This window comes from Dermacentor andersoni, chromosome 7, assembly GCF_023375885.2.
Source record: "Dermacentor andersoni chromosome 7, qqDerAnde1_hic_scaffold, whole genome shotgun sequence".
NCBI classification, from domain to species: domain Eukaryota; kingdom Metazoa; phylum Arthropoda; class Arachnida; order Ixodida; family Ixodidae; genus Dermacentor; species Dermacentor andersoni.
In genome coordinates this window covers 42041110-42064046 of record NC_092820.1, presented here as the reverse complement: position 1 = coordinate 42064046, position 22937 = coordinate 42041110, and the positions used below count along the sequence as shown (strand labels likewise).

The 22937-nt window shown below is 45.6% G+C and overlaps 1 protein-coding gene across 1 annotated transcript in view; it reads left to right on the top strand.

The window, feature by feature from the left end:
- The window catches only part of LOC126535301 (medium-chain acyl-CoA ligase ACSF2, mitochondrial-like), a 181613-nt gene that overhangs the window by 6143 nt on the left and 152533 nt on the right, over positions 1-22937 (top strand). Inside the window, exon 2 of the mRNA XM_050182193.3 lies at positions 2009-2127. Coding sequence (XP_050038150.1) covers positions 2033-2127 — 95 coding nt within the window. The 5' untranslated portion in view covers positions 2009-2032. The remainder of the gene's footprint in view (positions 1-2008; positions 2128-22937) is intronic.

Below are 22937 nucleotides of genomic sequence, written 5' to 3'. Positions count from 1 at the left end.
TCTCAGCTGCGCAAAAAAGTCCTAAACCAGCCAGTCACACATGTGAGTTCACCCCATTGCAACCAATACCACAGCAACCTTCGTGCCGCACGCGGCATTGGTGGAAACACTTGAACACATTACAACACGCCAGGGGATATGTTTGCTCAAAGACACGTGTCACCTCCCTCTCCCCTACGTTAGGCTCCGAGTATCCGCCTTGATGTCCTCCCCTTTTCTCCTGCAAGTAACCGCCACGTAAGCTGCGAGAATGTTTCCACAAAACCACGGCTTATTGACATGTCTGCCGGACAGTGGGCTGCCCTGCCAGTACTAAGAAAACCCGGTCCCCCGTGCAGCTGTGGGCCGGTTCGCTTGAAATCCAAACACCATAATTGGGACCCGATGGGGGTCGCACACAAACGCATCCATCGATCGTAGCCGGCTAACTGGTCGTAAAGATACCGCCGTTTTCACAAGGCATTCTCAGAAGACGCGCGCTGATGCCAAACATTGACACTCAAACTGGATAAGCAGTGTCGCGTCACCCAATTTCCTTTACCAAGACGGTCGACGGGACATGTGAGAAGTGCATGGGTATTAGCGGTGGCGGCAACCCCAAGCACCCTTTACCTTTTATCTTCACGCCCGTCTCCCCGAATCCACCCCTCCAGCTCGGACCCACTTCCCTTTTGTTACGAGCGAGGGTGCAGAACTGGCGCCCCTTCTGAGGCGCAACCACTAATCCGATGTCTTTCCACGCGTGGCTGTCTCCTGCGTCCCCTCATCGCGGAACTCACCGGCGTTCTTCGTTTCCGCTTATTGGCCGATACAGCAAAGTGTAAAATCCTCCTGCGTTTTGCTGTAGTCGCATAAACTGGGCCCTACGACAACACCAAGACCAACCCCCCAACCTCAAACTGACGGTGTTCAGCGCGTGCACAAAACTGAGTGCAGAAACATTTTGTGCATAATTCCATATTCGTGAAAAAATAAGAAGTGAGGTTTTCAATAGTGAATAAAAGAGTAGTGAAAGAAAGGCCCCTATAAGTATATAGAATTTTCCAAATGTAAAAGCACAGAAAGCATTACTCAGCAAACACACACATATGACGCTTTCAATATCACCACATCCGAAGACTCCAAAGCAAAATGTTGTTCAAATCTTATATAGCATAATGCAAGAAGCAGACATTCGCAAAAACTTGACATGCCATGCTTGGGACACCAGATTTTAAAGCTTAATATGGCGTTTTCGAAGGCGGTATCTTTCAACCTGACACACCATCGGTCTTTTTCCAAAAGGCCACGTCCACGACCAAAATGTGTACTTACAGAATGGAACAGCGGAAAACAAAAAACGCTCCACGAGCCGGTAATTTATACTTTATTGATCACTTCCGAACATTTCATGGGTAACCAGCAAAGGTTGAATGGAACGAGTTCGGACCCTCAAACTCTCCGCTGTTAGCCGATAGGCCAAGTGAAACCGAGAGCGGATCTGCATGCGCGTTAGTCATATCATCAGCAAGCAGAAAAAAAACACACAGGAGGGCGCTTACAATGGACCGACCGAGAGCGGGTCGCCGACTGCCCTCCGTCGAAGCTTGGCCGTAATCCAAGCCCGCTCGCTCCTGCTGCTTTCTCTCTCCAGGTCACGTGGTATCAGCTGCTATCGGCGCTTATTTGACAGCTTTCGCAAAGTTCGAGGGAAGCCTCGCATTCTGGCCGTCCACGTTTTACTGAGCGACAGGGTTCTTGTGCTACGGGTGAGCCGGCGTTCCAAGTGTGACAGAGCGTGCCGCAGCTCGTATTCATTCGCAGAGCGCTCGCTCCTAGCGCATGCTTGTAGGTGCACGCGCGTCTGTAAACATTCGCCGAGGTCGCCTCCTGGAGTGTAAAACTACGCACCGCAGTACTTGTCGTGTAGGAAGCATTGATAACTTCATTTGCTAAGGTGTTGCCCAAGGGTTTCGACGCTTCCGTTGCCGTCCACACGAGCTTGACGCCAAGTGCTTATGTTAACTAGTTGGTTTCAGGACTAGCGCAAGAAATGGTGCTCCAATTTGCGGCACTTCGTCGTTTTCCGGTGACGCTGCTGAAGACAAGAGAGTGCCGGCGACTGTGCCACTGTCGACCACTTAGCAGGTGAGTGGCGTTTGCAATTACGCGAAAGATCTGCTCGCAAGCTGAAAAAAAAAATGTGGCCTGTATTCACAGAAAGCTCTTCGCTATGATTTTAAGGGACAAATTCTAGCCAATCATGATACTGTGCATATTAGTAAATGTGGCCGGCCATTCGAAAACACAAATTAGAAGCTTAGTGAATTCGACTCCAGTGGCATTTAGTCTTCGACGAGGCACAGCAAATTGAGATTAAACCGTACGAAACCTATTAGGCATTCCAGCTTTTTTTTTTTTATTGAATGGTATGTTTTGGTGCTTCAATCGACAGCAAGATCACTTTATTGATCGTGTTTTACTATCTATTCGGCCGACGAGAAACCAGCAACTCACACGCTTAATAGCGGTTCTCAACATTTTTTGTTGTACTTGAATTAAATTGAATATTTTTTGCGCTTTAATCGCCGGCAACATCGGTGCAATAATCGAGGATGACATTTTTGTTAGCTCTATGTCTACGACCATTTTTTTAATTATTTTATGTGTATGAGAGTTTGGCATCATGGGTACTGTCCGCTACTCCTTCTGTTTTAGAGAAACAGTACGTTGCATATATAGGCCGGCCCAGGCAAACGAATGACTAAAGAGACTTAAGATTGTGCCTTAGAAAGAGAGGCCGGGTAAAGGAAACAGACAAACGAGATAAACTGTAAACATAAGCGGTAAATAAAGATTGGAAAGCAGTAACATAAGATCTTAGTTCACATAAAATCAAATTAGCACAATTAGTCACAACACACAAACTTTGCTGAGCAAGTACTGTATCTTAAGATTATACGGCAGTCACTTTCAGTTCACTTGTGTTTAAACAAAGCACCGTCTACACTACAAATATATACAAGGTTACACCACAGGTTCCATTATGATAAATATCAAATCAAGACATATTAAGATCGAAAACGTTAAACTGCGATGCACGATCTCAGAAAATAATTTATAAAGAACAGGTTACAACGTTCCAGTAATTATCCGCAATTGTTATCGTTTGAAAAAACTCCTTGCAGGTGCTCATTGCGCGCTTTTTCATTTTGAATACTCTTCTTTTTTTTTGCGTTTAGAGCTGCCAATTTTCCAGAGCATAAAAATTATCTCGTAATTTTTTTCGATTCTAAGCCCGAATGCTACAGAGCAAGAAGTGTTCAGTATCTTCCGATTTATAGCAAGAGCACGCCGTGCTTTACGCGTGTCCTATTCTACGTAAATATACTTTGTATGCGCAGTGCCCATAGACTTATTACTGTTTCTGGAGATCGACTTTCTATTGCTGGAACATCGAACTGTATTTTGCGGTCAATCTGAAATAGAACATAGTTTCGACAATGGTTCTCTCGACAATGTCATTGACAGTGGGTGCAAAATGCTGCAAGCATCGCTATTTGAGGAATTAACTGTGTCTTAGTTTCCGCGTGTACCGTGCGTGCTCACCTGTCGGCCTCTATGTTGCCTGGAATACCACAGTGAATAGGCATCCAATAGAATAAAATTTCGCGTTTGAATTCTAGCATCTTTGTCTAAAAACAAGAAAGGGGCTGGCAGATGGAACGGCACACTGTGGTATAAAGTTTGTAAACAGGGATAAGGTGCCTCAGAAAGGCTGGCCAACGTTTCGATAGGAGGACCTATCTTCGTCAAAGGCCTCCTCGTCATCCTCGGCGTGTTAGTTTTAAATGGTTAGTGCAGTGACGTCACGTGCGCGTGTTGTCGCTGGCGGCTGGTTTTAAAGAGAGAGACTTCAGAGGAAACGAGCGCTGTCGTCCGACGTCTTTGAGCTTCGTTCCCAAGACGAGAGGACAAGAGCGGGAAAGTGGGAACGCGGGGAGAAAAGAAAAGAAAGAAAAGCAGAGAAAGAAAAGGAAAAAAAAAGGGGGGGGGGGGAGCCAGGGCGGCACCAAGACAGAGAAAAAAAAGGGGGGGCAGAGAAAAAGAACAAGAAACACAAAAACAAAATTTTAAGAAAGACGGGGGCTTGGGAGCGTGTTGGGGATGCGAGAGGTTAGGAAGTATTCAGGGGTATCGTTGGCGGCATGTTTTTGTGGCATTAGAAGGGCCGGTCAGGCGGTCAATGCGCGAGTAATCACAAAAGGCAAAAAAGAAATAAAAAACACACACAAAACACCATGAGTTTAAAGAGTGACTTGAGTAGCATAACAGCAATACGTCGAGTAATATTGAAATAGCTAAGATGGCGACGAGGAGTATGCGGGGCAATGTATGGGGTGACTGAAAGGCAGCGGCATGGTCTATCAAGGGGCAATGCCCCAATCGCTCAACGTAGGTGTCGTTACGGCGGCATCCAGAAATGGCGATACTCTGGGTTGAGGCACCGAAAAAGGCATATTGACTTCGGAATGTGTTTAGGGCGGGGGGGGGGGGGGGGGTTCAAAAAAATAGATAAAATGAAAAGGAAGGGAAAAGAGAAGGGTAGGGGGGACCGAAACCGGAATAACAAATAGGATGGTGACGCGCGCAGAAGAAGGCGGGGGCAAGTGTACATGGAAAAAGGGGGTCGTACAGTTGATATAGACGTAAAAACTTGAAAGAGTACATTGAATTGAGTAGTAGGCAGGAAAAAACTTTTCGAAATGGTACAGTAGGTGAGGTTAAGAATTAAGGTTAGCTGGTGGACAAAGCAAGGCTCTATATACTACAAATTCCCGTTCCCCTTGTGAAAGGAAGTATACGGAATCATACACAAGTTTGATTGCCTACACCCGACAGGAATTAATTTGGCACGCGGCAACTTAGAATCTTTAAAAGCGGTAACTTAAATCTGGAATTCTCATATCATCAACCAAGACACAAAACACATTATGCCACCAGCTAACCTTAATTCTTAACCTCACCTACTCTTCCATTTCGAAAATTTTTTTCCTGCCTACTACTCAATTCAATGTACTCTTTCAGGTTTTTACGTCTATATCAACTGTACCACCCCCTTCCATGTACACTTGCCCCCGCCCGCTTCTGCGTGCGTCACCCTCCTGTTTGTTATTCCGGTTTCGGTCGCCCCTCCCCTTCTCTTTACCCGTCCTTTTCATTTTATCTATGTTTTTTAACACTTCCCCCCCCCCCCGACAACACATTCCGAAGTGAATATGCCTTTTTCGGCGCCTCAAGCAAGAGTATCACCATTTCTGGACCGCCGTAACGACACCTACGTTGAGCGACTGGGGCAATGCCCCTTGAAAGACCATGCCGCTGCCTTTCAGTCACCCCATACATTGCACCACAGACTCCTCGTCACCATCTTAACTATTTCAAAATTACTCGACGTATTGCTGCTATGCTACTCAGGTCACTCTTAAACTCATGATTTTTTGTGTGTGTCTTATTTTTATTTTTTTGTTTTTTGTGTTACTCGCGCACCGACCGCCTGACCGGCCTTTCTAATGCCACAAAAACCCCTTGAATACTTCCTAACCTCTCGCATCCCCAACACGCTCCCAAGCCCCCGTCTTTCTGAAAATTTTGTTTTTCTGTTTCTTATTCTTTCTCTCTCCCCACTTTTTTTTTTCTGTCTTGGTGCCGCCCTGGCTTCCCCCACCCCACTTTTTTTTTCTCTGCTACCCTTTCTTTCTTTTGTACCCGCGTTCCCAGTTACCCGCTCTTATCCCCTCGTCTTGGAAACGAAGCTCACAGACGTCGGACGACAGCGCTCGTTTCCTCTGAAATCTCCTTCTTTAAAACCAGCCACCGGCGACAACACCCGCACGTGAGGTCACTGCACTAACCCTTTAAAACTAACACGTTGAGGATGACGAGGCCGCCTTTGACGAAGATAGGTCCTCCTATCGAAACGTTGGCCAGCCTTTCTGAGGTACCTTATCCCTGTTCACAAACGTTATACCACAGAGCACCTTTGTCTGTATTTTGTAGCTCGTATATCTCTCTCTCTCTCTCTCTCTCTCTCTCTCTCTATATATATATATATATATATATATATATATATATATATATATATATGTATATATATATATGTATATTGACGAGGAAAGAATACCGCGGTGCCCGATATTTATTCTTCATATCAGCAGAAACCAATTAACAATGACACCAAGGACAGCACAGGCGGCATTACTTGTTAACTATTTTCCTACAATAGGGAAAATAGGTGTTTTTCGTAAGAGAAGCCCGTTCTTCTTTTCTGAAGGAACTACTATACTCAATATTTCATGCGATGCATAAACAAAAAGAAAATGGCATGCACTTTATATGCCTAAAGGTTTTATTTACGAGATTTACGTCATGAAAAAGATATAGATTGATAGAATCAAGATTGCGGGATAAAACCGAACAATGGTTGTACAGACGCGCGCGCATCTACTAAGAAAATAAATGTAACAGAAATTATGAGATATACAAAATGTATTGCCGTCTGATAGGCACTATCTTCGAAAAAAATCAAAATTTTTCGCTTAATAGGTATTCCACTACAAAAAAAAAGTTTACTGCAAGCACTACATTCTGGCGTGGCCGGCTGCGGCGGCCGATGTTCCGCGGGCTAGCTTGCGTCGTCGTCGCTCTCAGAGTCCGGCGAAAAGGCAGCACCCTCAGACTCGCTGCTGCTCCATCCATCGACAAAACCAGCCGCAGACGCAGCGGAATCGCCAGATCTGCCATCTTTCAAAGCATCTCGCGGCGGCGGGCATTTTTCGTCTTGTACTTTGACGATCGCGAAACTGAAAAACGCGTTCCAAAATTACCGCCTCCTGCGAGAGAATTGAACTGCCTAGAAAAAAAATTGCTTTCTTCCTTTACATCTGGTAGCGCAGTGCGTTCGTGAGCAGCGTAGAAGGTCTCAAAAAGGGCGTTTAAAACCACTGTTATTGGGCTAAGAATGCCCGCTAACAACAGTTAATTAAATTAAAGAAAGGATGAATTAATACGAATGAAAGTGGATGAAAAACAACTGGCCGCAGGTAGGATACGAACCCACGTCATCGTACTACGCATGCGATGCTCTTACCAACTATATATATATATATATATATATATATATATATATATATATATATATATATATATATATATATATATATATATATATATATATATTGGCGTGATTGACGTCGCTCGTTAATCACGCCAATTCGACAGGCTTTATAATCTCGGAAAGCTTTATTCTTAGAAGAGCAGACCATTCATTACATAGTTTACGGTTTTAACCGCTCGTGATTTGAATTTTGTTTTTAAGTAACTAATTTTAATTCTCAATGCATAAATGAATAAAAAAGAAAGGAAAAAGTGAGAGAAACATTCCCCTCTAATAGCTTTGTGATCTGTCGTCTGCCCGTAGCCATCTGTCGAAAGTTCAGCATGCGGCGAGCTCATTCTTCATTTCAATCAGAAGTGTGCGCATTTGCGCATGGAATATTCAAGCACAGTTTTTATTCTAGGAATAAATCTGTTGCACACCTCCGTTAGCAGGCACCAAACAGCTCAGATGTCAACGCGTGTCGACATGCCTAAATTTTGAGAATCTTAGAGGGAAGCGTATATTTGACAGCAATAACTCTACGACATTTATGCTAGTCTGCTGGCACATTTACGTCTCCAGTTAGTTTCGGCCTTTGTTGTTCTTCCTGACCGAGATATTCTCCGGGAAGAATTATCCATCCTACCAGAATCATTGGCCCAGAAATGGTTGATGCCAAACGCAGTGCACTACCGAAGAGACTGTTACATTCCGTGCCACTTCTGAGTTCATCGATAACATCATTTTAAAAAGCAGCTCGCATCAAGTATCGTAAGTGAGGAACACGTTCCGTTTAAGTTTCTTATAAATACACTGCGAAATGATGACTTCCCTCAACGTGCTTGGTGCTACAACGACGCATTATTACAAGCCTCGTTATAGCTACAGCGCGCTGGTCTGTCACACATGTTGGTACTGAGAATTTTACGTTGCAAGCTATTCGTATATTCCGAGCGACGGCATCATCCTAGCATTGCGTAATAAGCAACCATCGTCCCTAAGCGCTATAAGCGACGTGCTTATGTAAAAAAAAAAGAAGCAAGCGCATCATTTAACGACTACAGAAACATGATTGAATTCGCGCACCACTAGACAGCTGTGACTTTGCAGACCGCTCCACTCAAACCGGTGCGCCTCAACAAATTGACCGCAGCCGCCCAGCAGAAATGCTAGTGCGCATGCGCATAATCCCCATGCTGGCCATGGAAAGCGGGCCGCTGAGACGACTGAGTGAAACGTCACTGTGCCTCCGCTGCCTAATTAGGCCGTTTTGCAAACAAGCTTACTGTGCGTTGCGAGAGCATCCGGGATAAATGTATATTTAGAAAGCAAAATCAACGCACAGATCGGAATCATGAGATGTGAGTTGAGAGGACCGTAAGCGACGTTTAGCAAAAACATTTTCTGCCGATTTAAAGTTTATGCCCGACACTATATCGACCTTCACGTTTTGCAAGCTAATAGCAGAAGCACAATGGGAGCAGGGCCCGGCACTAGCTGACTACCACCGAGGCTGTGTTACACTCCGGCGTTTCCGGCACAAAGTAGTGCTTGGTCGAGAACCCGTTTTGTCGTTCTGACTGCGCCACACAGGCCTATAACTCAGATGCTTATTCAACTCCTCCGGCGAAGCGTGCTCGATGGTGTCTATCAGCTGTGATGCATTCGCCTAAGGCCATTTTAGGCTCGCATACAACGCTTATCAGCCCCCACATCGCTTCCTGGCGAGGGCGCACAATGCAGTGTGAGACAAATGCGTCATCATTTGGTCCACACCCCCGCTAACAATATGCGAGCGTGTATGACACTGCTGGTCCGGTTGGTTACGTCACTGCGCAGGCCTGTATGAGAATGGCTCATCATTGTCGACAAAACATGACCAACAATCGCTGGGAAGGGCTTGCGTAGCGTCGTAGTATACCGCAGCCTTTGGGAATATTATCAATTCGTCGTCATCCAGATTTCCATGCACATAACAGTTTTGGAGACATCTGGACTATCATTCAACTTTAAAACAATAACATCGCTGTTTGATTCTGCGCATATAAAAGGCGGTTATATCATTTTGCGCCACCCCCCTCCCCCCCAAAAAACGAGGTCTTGGTCAGTTGCCAGGCCCTCCAATGAAGAAAATTTGTACGTTTGTCCCTGCACCCTTGGAGTGATCTATAAAGGCGATTGGTAAAATGGCGTTGGGTGAACCAAATGTCATTCGTGAGTTTCCATTTCATTGACCTCCGTTTGTTAGGTGTAACGCCTTTTCAGTACTTAACATGCCGAGCGCTAAGTGTCATTTCAGCCAACCATAATTGCTGCACGATTGTTCCCAATGACTGGCTGTAGAAAAAGTAAAGAATGTAAGGGCCACTTTATTTACATGGAGGTGAAACCAAATACAATTATAAACGCTATCGATATTTATCTGTAGTCTTATTCTGCAAATCGGGAGAGTGTAAAAAAAATGGTGGGAAATGTAATTTACCTAGAAAACTCTTTGAACCCTCCCCATACAGAGTGTCAAGTCAGCGGTAATGTGCAAGCCGGCAAAAATAGTTGCCTTCGGGTAAAAAGCTCCTGCCTCTGTCTCACTCACGCTCACTCTCTTTCTGCAAATCGGTAGTGCAGCTCGGCATTTGCTGCAGCAAAAACATTGAATACAGCTTTCAAGGCTACGGTGAGAATGTAGGTGACTCCAGCCGGCTTACGGACTTGAGCGACTTGGCCTCGTCTTCATGAAACATTGATGGGTCAGTGCGGTTTACAGTCTTGCTTGCATTATTCAGAGCTCGATTGTCTGGTCATTATCATCGGTTTGCGCCTTCTTTCCTTGTTATTCGGCCACGGCCTTATCCGGTATAAACTCATCGTTACTGTCGGCAACCTTCACGGACTCTTTTGGGTCTTGATGTTTCAATCAGCGGTATACCAGGAACTATCGTCACCATCGTGCAATCACGATGAAGGTAGCAGGAGTACACAAAAAAGAAAACGCCATTTGCCTCTGAGACGCGATGCCGCGTCCGTGGCAAATCAAACGTCGGGCTGTCGTCGTGCCGCAGTCGTCTTCACTGTGAGGGCTTCGCCAATGTCATCACTGTTGCCGTCGTCGTCGTTCTCGCGGTAGACGTTGTGCCATCATCGTTGTCCGGTCCGTCAATGTCGGGCCAGCTACCGCTGTTTTGGGTAGCGCCAAAAGATTTGCTTAGAGCTTTGCGCTCTCCTGTTTACTTTTATTGTGTGAAGAAAGTAGAGAAGGTAGGCTTATTTAGCGCCGGCTATACTTAAGTCCAAAACCATACTCCAAAAATCTAAAATTAAGGAGAGAGCAAAATGAAAATTAAAAGCTAATTTGGGGCCTAATTTGCCAAGTTGGTTGTGAAGACTGCAGTGGTTCAAGGCTCGAAATTGATTTTGACCAACTGGGGTTTCTTAACGTGCACCCAAATCACCGCACGTGAGCGCTTTTGCAGTCTGCCTCCGTCGTTATACGGCGGCGGTCCGGGGGTGAAAATGAACGCAAAGTCGCGATGAGCAGCGCGACTACCTAGCCACTAAGCCACCGCGAAGGGTCAATAGCAAATAATAATTTAAAAAAGAAACGCTGAACATACTATAACACAAGTCGCAAGCACATAGTCAAAGTTGCGTCATCATTGGCAAAGGCACCGGAATCACGGCAAAGTAACTTCGTGACTTGACCACATTAGATTGGGAACATGCCGCAAGACTGTTAGCAAATATAAGTGGCATCAAATATTACACACAAGCACAATAAGTTGAATGCATAGGCTTAAGTCGCATTCTAAGAACACAAAACTGGCATTCAGGGGCAGTTCGTGAGACTGCTGTGCAACAAAAAATTCGCAAAGGTCAATGGCAGCACGCCTTCGCTTATCAGGACACAACAGCGGCTGGAAGTGTTGCTCACTGATAGCGGGCCTCCGTCAGGTAGGTTCGTGATCTCACGCAGACAATCTTGTCGATTTTACGGCGGCCATCTTATATGCTCCGTGATAGCGTTTCTTTTTACGCAGCCTACACGCTTTAATGGGGACCATGTTCACTCATGAGTATATGTTTACTGCCATCTTTAAAAATGGCTGCTTGCACCTGACCATTCCCAGTTCTCCGCGACACGTATAATGATTCAACATTTTCGCTCCTCAATCTCCGATTCTGTTGTTGTTGTTGAGTGTATTTGCCAATAGAAGATTATGCAGTTCCGAAGCACATTTTGGAACCTACGCGATGCGAAGGTTTCTTGAAGTACATAAATAAAATGCCACGAAACTGTTCATATTGCGCAGCGCGTAGGGCAGCATAGCGATTACGTGTCTACCCAGCATATCGCAAGACGCAGAAACACTCAGCACTCGACCATGGATTACACAGTCTCCAAGATCGGCGCACTTTAATATTTCCCTATCGCCACCACTAGCCCGCCTTACTTGACAAGAAGCCGACCAAGCAGACGCGCCAAATCGTGGGAAAGAAGGCATAGAAAGTTTGGCTTTCATTAGAAATTAATGCGTTTGAAGACCTATACTTGTTGCAGTGAAAATATTTAGGTTTACCCAATCTAATTTCACTGCGTAATTCTGTAGAGAAAAGAATCAGTTGCCTGCACATCTGCAGCGGTAGCATATATGGGACTGCATAATTATTAGCTGATTGGTTATATGAGTGTGTGTTAATTAGCTGTTTGTCAAGAAAGCAGCAGTTGTCACGGTTAGTAAAATGCAAGGAGAGTTCCCTTTGAAAGCTTCGTTTTAAAAGCAACCTCGTGCATCTGCAATAAATTTCCAGAGAGGAGGAAAGACATGGCTTATAGGGAGGGTACATTCGTTGGAAATATTAGCAGTGATAGAGGAATATCGCATTCATAGAGCTGGTGTGCAAGAGAGCATCCAAAATGGCCGCGGCAGCTGGTATGCATGTGGCGGGATACAGAACAAAATTTTGTAGCGCGACGGACGGAATCTAGAGCTTGTTGAGACTCGGGGTAGCGTTTAGACAAGGGATCCTTCGTATCATATGTATGAGTACGACCGTGAGTAGGAGCGAAATACAAAGAGGGTTTATTTCACATCATTCACATATTGAAAGAAGTCGTCAGATTCTAGTCAGGGCTCAAATCTGCAGACGTCAGGACACCTCAGCACCCCTCTCACTGCACCAAAGGTCCGCTTTTGAAACGTTCTTCCCTAGTTTCCTACACAAGGGAATTCGATGACCTTGTTGCGGCCAATCATAGCTGACGTATTGTTCACAGAACTCCGCCTCTCATAACCAACGTTTGAAGCAAGCACGGCGCATTCTGGAGGCAAAGTTCGTTCGCGCTCCTTCCGCTAAATAGTTCACGCTCGTTACCACCTCGAGGGAGGGCCGGGGTACACGCTGGGTTCTAGGAGAGCCGCTTGTTCGGCCGTCACAGTCGGTGTCGGAAACTGCTCTCGTCCTATGGGCGCTGGTGAAGGGGGCTGGTTCGGGTGAAGCAGGCAGAAAATGCGTACGGTCGATTTGGGTCGCAACAAGCTACAGGAGAGCAACAGGAGAGGGTCGTCTTAAAACTGGTGTGTTTATGGTTAACTGCTTGCGTTTTCGGAATGAACCGACAAAGGCGGAAACGACAGCGCCATATTTTTTGGCAGAACTCAGTTTCAACCGTGAAATATCAGTGACAGCAAATCTGCCAGAAAGCGGGGCCTGCGATCGGCGTCCCGCTGGGAGCCGACGTGAACTGTGTTGCAAGCACTGTGATGGGCTCAGCATCACGCGTCAACCGGTCTCCAAAGTCATTTCTCTTTCCGTCATTGCGTCGGTTTGTGCTTGGCGCTCCAAGCAAAAAATAAATGTGGGAGGAAATGGAGAGGATTGTTCGAGGGAAAGGGAGGGGTGCTGGCCTGGGGTCCTTTGCGCTGTGGCGATCGCGGTGGACAAACCATTTCACTGATCGTAACGCGTATCTGCCTGGTCATTGTTTTTCTGCATTATTCGTTGAGAGCCTGTACCTGCCTAATGTTATCGTAGCGTCCCATTTTATTAGTGTTCGTAATTCCTGCACTGTCACATCGTCATATGGCTTTCGGTCTTTCATAGACTGCTTCGTGAACGCTTTGTAACTGCCTGTCTTAGCTTCAACTACTGCATCGAAGAGCACAATCTGTAGTCATAGACCATGTTTCGTCGTGTCCCTAACAAGATAACCACATCGTTGCTGAATATATTAATTATGAGGTTTTACGTGCTAAAATGACGATCTAATTATGAGGCACGCCGTTGTGGGGTACTCTTTAAATTTGGACCCCCTGGGCTATTTTCACGTGAGTCTAAACTTATGTTCATGGGTGTTTTCACATTTCGCCCCCATGGAAATGCGTCCGCCATCGCCGTAATTGGATCCCGCGACCTCGTGCTTTCCAGCCCAACACCGTAGCCACTAGGGAAGCACGGCGGGTTATATTTACTGAAAATAAAAGAAAGGTGATAAGCGACTCCGCAAACTTATCCATAGAGAAAAAATTGTCACGGTTCATAAGGAAAAAAACAATTTGCCATAACTAGCAGCCAAAAATCACCACTGCCTTCAATAAGTAAATTGTGATAGTGTCATAGAATAATTTGTTCAACAACTTATTAGTGTACTTTGCCAATGTATTTAAATATAACTTTTTATTTCTCGAGGAAGCAATGTCCATCTCTTCGAGCAATCCACGTGAACGCATAGATGTGAGCTATATGCCAAAGCAATTTTTCACTGACACGTAAGTTCAGTACTTTACTTGCATTGTATCTGTATTGTATTCTATACGGATCATGTTCTGCAGACTACATCTCTAACAACTTGTCTGACAAAGTATGTCACAGACGTCTTCTGTAAAAACCCAGCCTAGAAAACCTTGACTGACACCTTCTAAATTGAACTCAGCTTTATCTTACTAGCAGTGCATATACAATTTCCAACAATTGACTGCTTTAACTTGCCGCTAATGAAAATAAAATCGAGGGTACCACAAAGATCCGTTCTCGGACCACTTTTATTCTTTAGTCACATCGGTAGCCTTTCCTCCTCAACACCCGCCGTGGTTGCTCAGTGGCTATGGTGTTGGGCTGTTAAGCACGAGGTCGCGGGACCTAATCCCGGGCACGTCGGCCGCATTTCGTTGGGGCGAAATGCGAAAACACCCGTCTACTTAAATTCAGGTACACGTTAAAAAACCCCAGGTGGTCCAAATTTTCGGAGACCCCACAACGGTGTACTTCATAATCAGAAAGTGGTTTTGGAACGTAAAACTCCCTAATTTAATTTTTTCCTCTTCAACGCCTATCAACCTACTTGTTCACTGACGATTGCGGTATCTTTTAAGAAATTTTAAGCACGACTGACGCTGATACCCTTTCAACTGATTTAATTTCAGTATCTGAATCATATTGCACCTGCCTAATGGAATGAAATATTACCAACTTGATTAGCAACGAGTTACTGCATGAGTCAAGCACTAACAATGAGGCACTTATTTCCAAATTCAACAGTATTGCTTAGGACGCCGGGAGCAGATACAGTTATGTTGGCATTCACAATGTTTCTTGCCTAACCTGCAAACTCCATCTATAACATCGTAACAATGCTGACCACATGCTTGGGTACTTGCAGTGTATCGTTTCCAAAGCTCCATATTTTTTTTTCAGGTGTATGGATTAACACTCAACCTTCCTTCATTATACTGGCACCCAAGTTACCAAAACTTAATTATGGCATTAAATGTAATTTAAAACAATTCAGGTCACGCTACGGTTTCTGACTAATGCCCAGCAGTTAGTACAAATTAATTGAAAGCTAAGCTCTCTCCTGGCTTCTTTAGATATATATCGCACTAATGGTACTCTGCCATGTTTATATGTTTAAAAAAACCCTCCCCAGGCCCTATAGCAAATTTAGCTCATACGCTGCAAGTTGTTACATGTCCTCTAGGAAGAGTTTTGCGGCAGAAATTTTTCAAATCGGCTCATTAATAGCCGAGATTGAAATATTTCAGTGCCGCGAACCCATGATTTCAGCAGGCGGGCTCCACTGCGAAGCAATACGCTCTCTCTACTCGCCCCGTCTAGCCTCCGCAAGCGAAATTGCTTCTCTGCGTTCTCCCATACAAGACCTCGAGGATCGCGCGACGCATACGTCACAGGCGCCATGATTCTTTTTTCTCCTAGATTTTTTTTTTCGGCGTCGCACTTCCGCTTACATCCTCACGCGGAAGTGGCTGCCTCGTTCGCGCAGGGCACGATTTCGCGCGCTATGTACAAGGACACATAACTACCGGTATAATTCAGTGCTACACGAATACTGAAGCAGGACAAGCGGATCGCAGAGCATGATCACGCGCTGGAAGACGGTAGAAAATGGCATAGTTTCGGTACCTGCGCACTTAACTAGAGTACACTCTAACTTGACTGCACGACCGTGCGAACAAGCTCACGAAGCGGAAGTATATCTCTCTTGCTTCGGTGCGAAGTAAAAAAAAACACGCACACATTCCTTTCTTGTGGTTTTTTATTTCTCTAAACATCAATTCGTCACTTCAAGCAACAGATCACACAAATAACAGATGGTGCCTTGAATAATTCTCGAATTCTCGAATAATTCTAGGAGGTCCCATTACAGTCTTTGACCTCGGGACCTCCTCCTGTATAATACTGCCTTGTACTATATCTTGTCTATTAATAATAAAATCTCATTCATTCAAAACCTCATTCATTCAAGTCACGTGTCACCACGAGCGACGTCACACTGCGGACCCGAGTGCGTAGGCGCAGGGACGCGAGTACGTCACCGTCCGGCTTGGAGCGCAGCGGCCACGAGGAGAAGAGAAAACGGCGTTCGGATTGTAATTTCAGGCCTTTCCGCGGCACGTAGCGATGTAATTCTTTGCAAACACGACCGTTGGCGCGCATTGTATGCTCTGCGCTTATCAGCTCCAAATGGCCAGACCTGGTAAGGGGCCCTTTAAGTTTTAATCGCCCCCCCCCCATATTATACTACTCTTCATGATTCCCTATATTTTATCCATATTACTTTTGTCACACTGCATCGGCGATCAGTACAAACCTGGAATTGAGTCATGCAACACTTCTTAAAGCGAAGCTTTCTTTGCCTAATATGCCGGGTTTGTCGTGGCTACCCAGCTGTTGGGTAGGTCGCAATGTTGGTGGATATGTTTTTCTGTATGTATGCAAAGATTATGTTAAAGTCCCTGTGGAGTGGCTTATACAGTGTAAGCTGACCAAGTATGCCGATATCTGTTTTGCGTAGCAAAAGTAACAATGAAAAGGTATTTGCGTACATGAAACCTCAGCGTATAATGTCGGCTCACGGGCATCTCTAAAGCATCATTATCTGTTGTAGAAATTGAGAAATATGTATAATGCTTCGTTTTATTTGTTTTATTTGATTTATTGCATCCACTCAGTATGTGCCACTGGTTGCTTGCCCGTTCTTGGCCAATGCGCAAGAATAGGCATGTCCTACTAGGATTCCTGCATAAAACTTGAACACACAGGTTGCTTTCTTTCTATCTGCACTATTTTTTATTTTTTAAATGACGGTGGCAGACAGCACACCTCAAACCCTTGATATAAATTACTCGGTGCGGCGGCCATTACATCCACGAGTACTCCAAGTGCGTAATTTAATAACTAACATAGTTACTCTAATTAAATTTATTACTTTTAGGCACATAATTCAATGCACGACTTGTAGCTTGTCAGTATGCACTGTATATCTACTTGGAACGAATTCTCAAACAGAACAGCGCGGCATTAACGGGGACAAGCAGGGAGTAACGACATGGACGAGCGCTGCCGTGTTCTTCCGTGTCGTGTCTCCCTGCTTGTCCCCGTGAATACCGCGCTGTTCTGTTTCAATATGTCTTACCAACTCGTCCAAACGTCTGTTTTAACGAATTTTCAAAACCACACCGGTTTCGAAATAATTTTCAGTGTCCGGCGAAATGCTCGGGCGTTCTAGTTACATTTGTGCTTCAATGCATAAAACAGATTTTTCTTTAAAAATGAGTGAAACAGTGCATTTTTAGCGTAGTTGGACGGCGCATATCTCAAAACTGGTGCCTTTTCAAGAATTCGTTTCCAGTGGGTATGGCTTACACATTCATTAGCTTTAATTTGTATATTGAAGTTTGTGCCCTAAGGTACACAATCAGAAATGTAAGTCCCTTGATAATTGTAATGATTGAATTAAGCATATCGTTTTTTCATAGAAGTAATGGCCGCCTCACTGAGTAATTTACATCAAGTGTAAAAATAGAATTAGAATCTGTCTCTCGAAATTTTTGAAAATTTGGTGCAGCTATAAAGAATGGCCTATATTTTGTCGGCTCACAGATATAACTAAACCACACAGGTCGGTTTATAATGTGGTGTGTTATAGTTCACATATTTTTAGTTTACTTTCATTTCTTTGATTTAGCCATTCGATATGTGCCACAGTGAATGTGTCCGTCCTCGGCCAATCCTCCACAATGGGTGTCCCACTGTCACATGAGCTATAGTATGCGATCGATTATCAATTGTAACTGGTGTTCTGGCGAGGTTATCCATGGAAGCTGCGCAGTAGTATTAGCAAAACACGAGCCGTGCCTTTCAAGTAAAGCTGAGAGTGTATGCAGCGTTGCCGGCTCACCTACGGAACCTTGAGCCGAGGGCGTACTCGGGGCCATGGAGAGGAGGTTTACGATAATATGCCACCTATGGTGAGCTGAACTTCACCAGAGAGGAGGAAGTCAGCTCCTAGAACGATGTCAGTGGGCAGGTTCTCAAAGATGGGAACCGCGGGGTAGGAACTTGCTATTGGCTTCGGTTTGGAGCTGCAGGTCCAGCCCACCGACAGGCTACCACAGAGCGTCATAGGCAGGGGTGCCTCGGTCCAAGGCTGCAGCGCGATTTGCGCGTGGCGTCGAAGCAGCGCCGTACGCAGGACTCCGTTATCTACAAAAGCCGTAAGCCCCCCGATACAGTCGACGCGAACCTGGACTGTTGGAAGCGGCAGCGTTTGCTATTGTATGGTTTGATGTTGAGCTTGTGGTCAGCTTACAACCATGTCCGAAGCTCCCGCATGAAAAGCATTGCCATCGCGATGTAGCGTGCTCATGTGGGCAGCGTGCGATCACGCGCCGATTAAGTGTCCGGCGAACCTGCCGCGCCCGTCGGACGAAGGTCGATGTCATCGTCGACTATCTGTAGAGACAGGATGGCCACGTGCGTCGAGTCATGTATTCCGTCGAACACATACTGTCTGACTGCCGCAGAGGTCCAGGCTACGGCGCAAGCTTGCAGGAGGCGTATTTTGTCGTAGATGTAGGTTACGGTTTCTTCAGCTCCGGCTTGTCGGCGCCACAGCATCTGCATGAAGCGGGCGTCATAAGCACTCGGAAGGGCTGCAAATGCTGGCACCAGGGCCACGCTGCGAGTTGGCCATGAGGCATATTGACTTTCTTGAAAGCGACGCGAGGTTTGAGCTACTCCTCGGAGACGCTCTCCCACGATGAATTTCTTGACGGCCTCTTACCAAGAGTTCTTTAGGGTAGCAGAGCCGACGGTGCACACCCAATTAGTAGGGTCGTCCTTAACGCCACGAAAGTCTCTATTTTCAGACGCGGTGTGAGTGCGGCGCACCCAATGCTGGAAGTAATGTAGCTTGCCATGGTGTGCAGCTCTTGTGTCAGCGTGCACAAGGTCCGGGCAATTTCGGCGTTGCAGTGCTGACGCGGAGCCGCTGTGGAGGCTCGGATGCCGTACCAGGACACTTGTGGCTCCGATTTCGATCGTACCCGTCCGCTTCTAAGGTCGATAGACGCAGGCGGATTAAGGTCTTTCGATGTCTCTGTGTTTAGCGACTACGCCATTCTAAGTAAGGAAACAGAAACAACACCCATTCACTGGGAGGGCTGTTCTTGCTGGCTTGCTTGCTTGCTTGCTTGCTTGCGTGTTCCTCATTGGTGGCGCTTACCCACTACGGGGATTGGCCAAGGAGCCGGTGGTTAAAGGTAAAAGGGAAGGGAAGAGACCGAAACCTAAACGAAAAGGTAAAATTGGGTGAACTATAACGTTTGTGAAAATTAGGAAATAGATTTACTTGTTAGATACAGAAATAAATTATTTGTAATTATATATAAACATCATATTTTGAGGGGTATTTAGTGGTATTAGAATAATTTCAAAAAGACAATCAGCGATTTAACGAGCTATCCAATTATTGATTTCAAGAATTAAGGTGGTAGCCTTCTTGTCTCACTGAAATAGTCGTAAATGGCTATGCAGATGTTCCTGTAGCTAAAGCCCAATGAAGAAGCCCCGAAGGAGATCTTTTGAGTTGTTAAAGGACTACCTAATTTCAGGAACGAAAATTCGAATTTCGTCCTCCGATTGCTAAATCGAAGGCTTGCTAGTAGAAAGTTATAAGCTTTTCGGGTACCTGGCAGGTAGGACACAAAGGGCACGGTGCCAGACCGTACCTGTATTGGTAAAAATTTAATGGTAGGATACGGCAACGTCATGTTCTTATGCAGATTTCTTCATTACGTGTGGGATACCATTTATTGTCCTATGAAAAGGACAAGTGATGAAATTCTGTCGTAGGGAATTTTAGTTTTGTAGAACTTTAGAAAAGTGAAAAGTTTCTAAACCTAGCCGAAGTGACATAACGAACATAACGCGTCCATCAACGGATATCTGCGCAAGTGTGTCTGCCATATTATTTAAGAATATACCACGATGAGCTGTAACCCATATATCCACTGCACCAGGCTTAAGTTTATTCTGAGTCCCTGTTCGTCTTCCTCCCACTCACAGCGACAGCACCCGAGCTCCACCGCCGCTCTTTGCCATTACATTATCTAATTTCTCTCTCTCTCTCTTTCCTCCACGCTTTGCTGACTCGCAAGCGCCATCAGTATATCACATGTCAGTCTGGCGAGCTGTTATCTGTCGAGCAATAAGCGAGAAAAAAACATGTGTTTGCATCTCTTCGAGGAGTTTAGATTGTGAACGAAAAGTGTGACGGTTCTGCTGAACGACATTTCAGCACATCAATGAATCCTGCGATCACGACACGTCACATAACCCACTAAGATGTACCATGTTTAAAAACTAACCAAAGCGTTTTGTGCGCATAAAAACCAACTGCATGTCCATGGCAAACATCTGCAGAAGCCTTCAATACGTTGTGTTCATACTACCAGAATCATTGGCAGTGCTTAATCAACAAAATCAATTATAAACAAGCTGGCTTAACAATTTGCTGACTAATTCTGTACGTAAGGCCTGCAAGGGACATTTCACGTCTTTTTAGTTCTTTGCAGTGCATCACTTCTCTTTGATAATTTTAGGAGTGATGAGGGAGATGGTGGCCGAAAACTGTACCAGAGAGGTCAATTACTGGTCTGGTGAGGGAGTGTCTTTGTTGAAGCTTAGTGGGCCTTTCTAGTTTGGTTGCACTTGGTCTATTACGGCCCTACTTGCTCTCGACGTTCTTTTTTTGTTTTTGTTTTTTTTAAGCCGGTGGCAGGCGTAATGTACTGGGGGATGATTCAAACCTACGACCTTCAGATTAAAAGCCCGATGTTCTACCTCTAGTTCACCCCACCGCGCGTGGAGACACAATCTCTCCAATGCTATTCATTGTATGCTTGTAAGAAGTATTCAAGTTATTAAACTGGGAACGCTTAGGAGTGAGGATCGACGGCGAATATTTCAGCAAGCTTCGGTTTGCAGACGACATTTTCCTGTTTAGCAACAGTGGGGATGAATTACAACGAATGATTGAGGACCTTAACAGGAAAAGTGTAAGAGTGGGGTTGAAGATTAATATACAGAAGACAAAGATATTCAGCAATAACCTGCAAGGGAACAAGAGCTCAGGATCGCCAGTCGGCCTCTAGAGTCTGTGACGGAGTACGTTTATCTAGGTCAATTAGTCATAGGGGACCTTGATCGAGAGAATGAAATTTACCGATGAATCAAAATGCATTGGAGTGCATACGGCAGGCATTCCAGATTCCTTCTGGGAGCTCACCACAATCACTTAAAAGAAAGGTGTGCAATTCCTGCATTCTACGGGTGCTGACATGTGCGGCCGAAACTTGGAGGTTGACAAAGAAGCACGAGAGCAATTAAGGACCACACAAAGAGCGATGGAACGAAAAATTGTAGGCGTAACGCTGAGAGACAAAAAGAGAGCGGTGTGGATTAGCGAGCAACTGGGCATAACCAATATTCTAGTTGACATTACGAGAAAAGATATAGATCTGGGCAGGCTATGTAAGGCCTAGTATGGATAACCGGTGGATCATTAATGCTAGAGTATGACTGCCAAGAGAAGAGAATCGCAGTTGAGAACGACAGAAAACTAGGTGGCATAATGAAATTAGCAAATTCGCAGGCGCAAGTTGGAATCGGTTGGCGCAGGACAGGGGTAATTGGATATCGCAAGGAGAGGACTGCGTGCTGCAGGAGTCATAAAAATAGGCTGATTATACTGAAATATATTTTGCGCACTTTAAAAAGCCTGTGAAATCATGACGAAGCCATCGGATGTCAGTACGCGTGCGCGAAAGCGGCACGGTAGGAAATGTCAGGCCGATAGTAGTACATCACAAGCAATTGAAAACGGTGTTTTCTGATGTCATTAACAAACCTTGTATATGAACAACATGACTGTAAACATAATATATATAATGAATGGTTAATCATACAATACAGACTTCTTAGAGCGGAGCTGTCTTAGGCTACCTTCCAGTGGTTCGTGATTTGCGTTTGCAAAAACTATCATCATGTAAGCCGCGTTTACATCCGTACGAGCCATTGCTTAAGGGGGTATGAGCCTGTAGGAGCTTTGACTCTATAGGCGAACAAGGCGTAGATCACGTACAAGTACGCCGACCCGCTTGGCGGCCTGGACATCATAATGTGCGGCGATCCACGACAACTGCCTGCACTTTGTGCAAACGAGGTCTTTAGAGTGCACGCGGACACAACGAGGTGTGCAGCCCGGAGGTGCAGTGGCACCATCTCTTCTACTTGTCGTTGTAGCAGGCGGTGCGTCAAACGGACGCAGAGTTCTCTGCAATCCTCACGAAATTCGCGGACGGGAGGGTCCTACAACGCGTCGTCGAGAGTCGGTTCGTCAGCGCCGATAGAGCATTGGTCGTCGCACCCGGTGCTGTGCGACTCTTCACTCAAATAAGGAGTGAGTGAGTGAAATAACTTTATTAACTCAAATAAGGACGTCGATGCGTTCAGCACCGATGTTGCCCTTCAGTGTGTGGGAGACGTACACGAGGGTCGAACAGGTCCGACGGCCAGTGTGCTTGCTCAGAGGCGAAGGTGGCCGGTGTGAGGCATGTCGAAATGGGCAATTTACCCCATGCGATACTGCTCGCTCGGGGCACGCCCTACGTGGCCACGTTCAACATCGGCGTGAAGGCCGGACTCGTGCACGGTGCCGTCAGTGTGCGTCGAGAGATCGAGTACAGGGAAGGCGACGCCCGCGACGCAGTGCGAGTTTGGGTGAAATTTTATATGGCAGTCTGGCTCTGATCAAAGCCATTATTGATTTCATATTGATATTTTTGACAAATATTGATTCCCGGTCTGGTGCATGCTGCTCGGAGACGGGGAATCAACACATGGCCGACAGGTTGCCCATCGACTTGCGTACCTTCCCCCTCAACCTAGATAGAAAGACTGGACTGAGTTGCTGAGGAAGACAGTTTCCGGTGGTTCAAGCTTG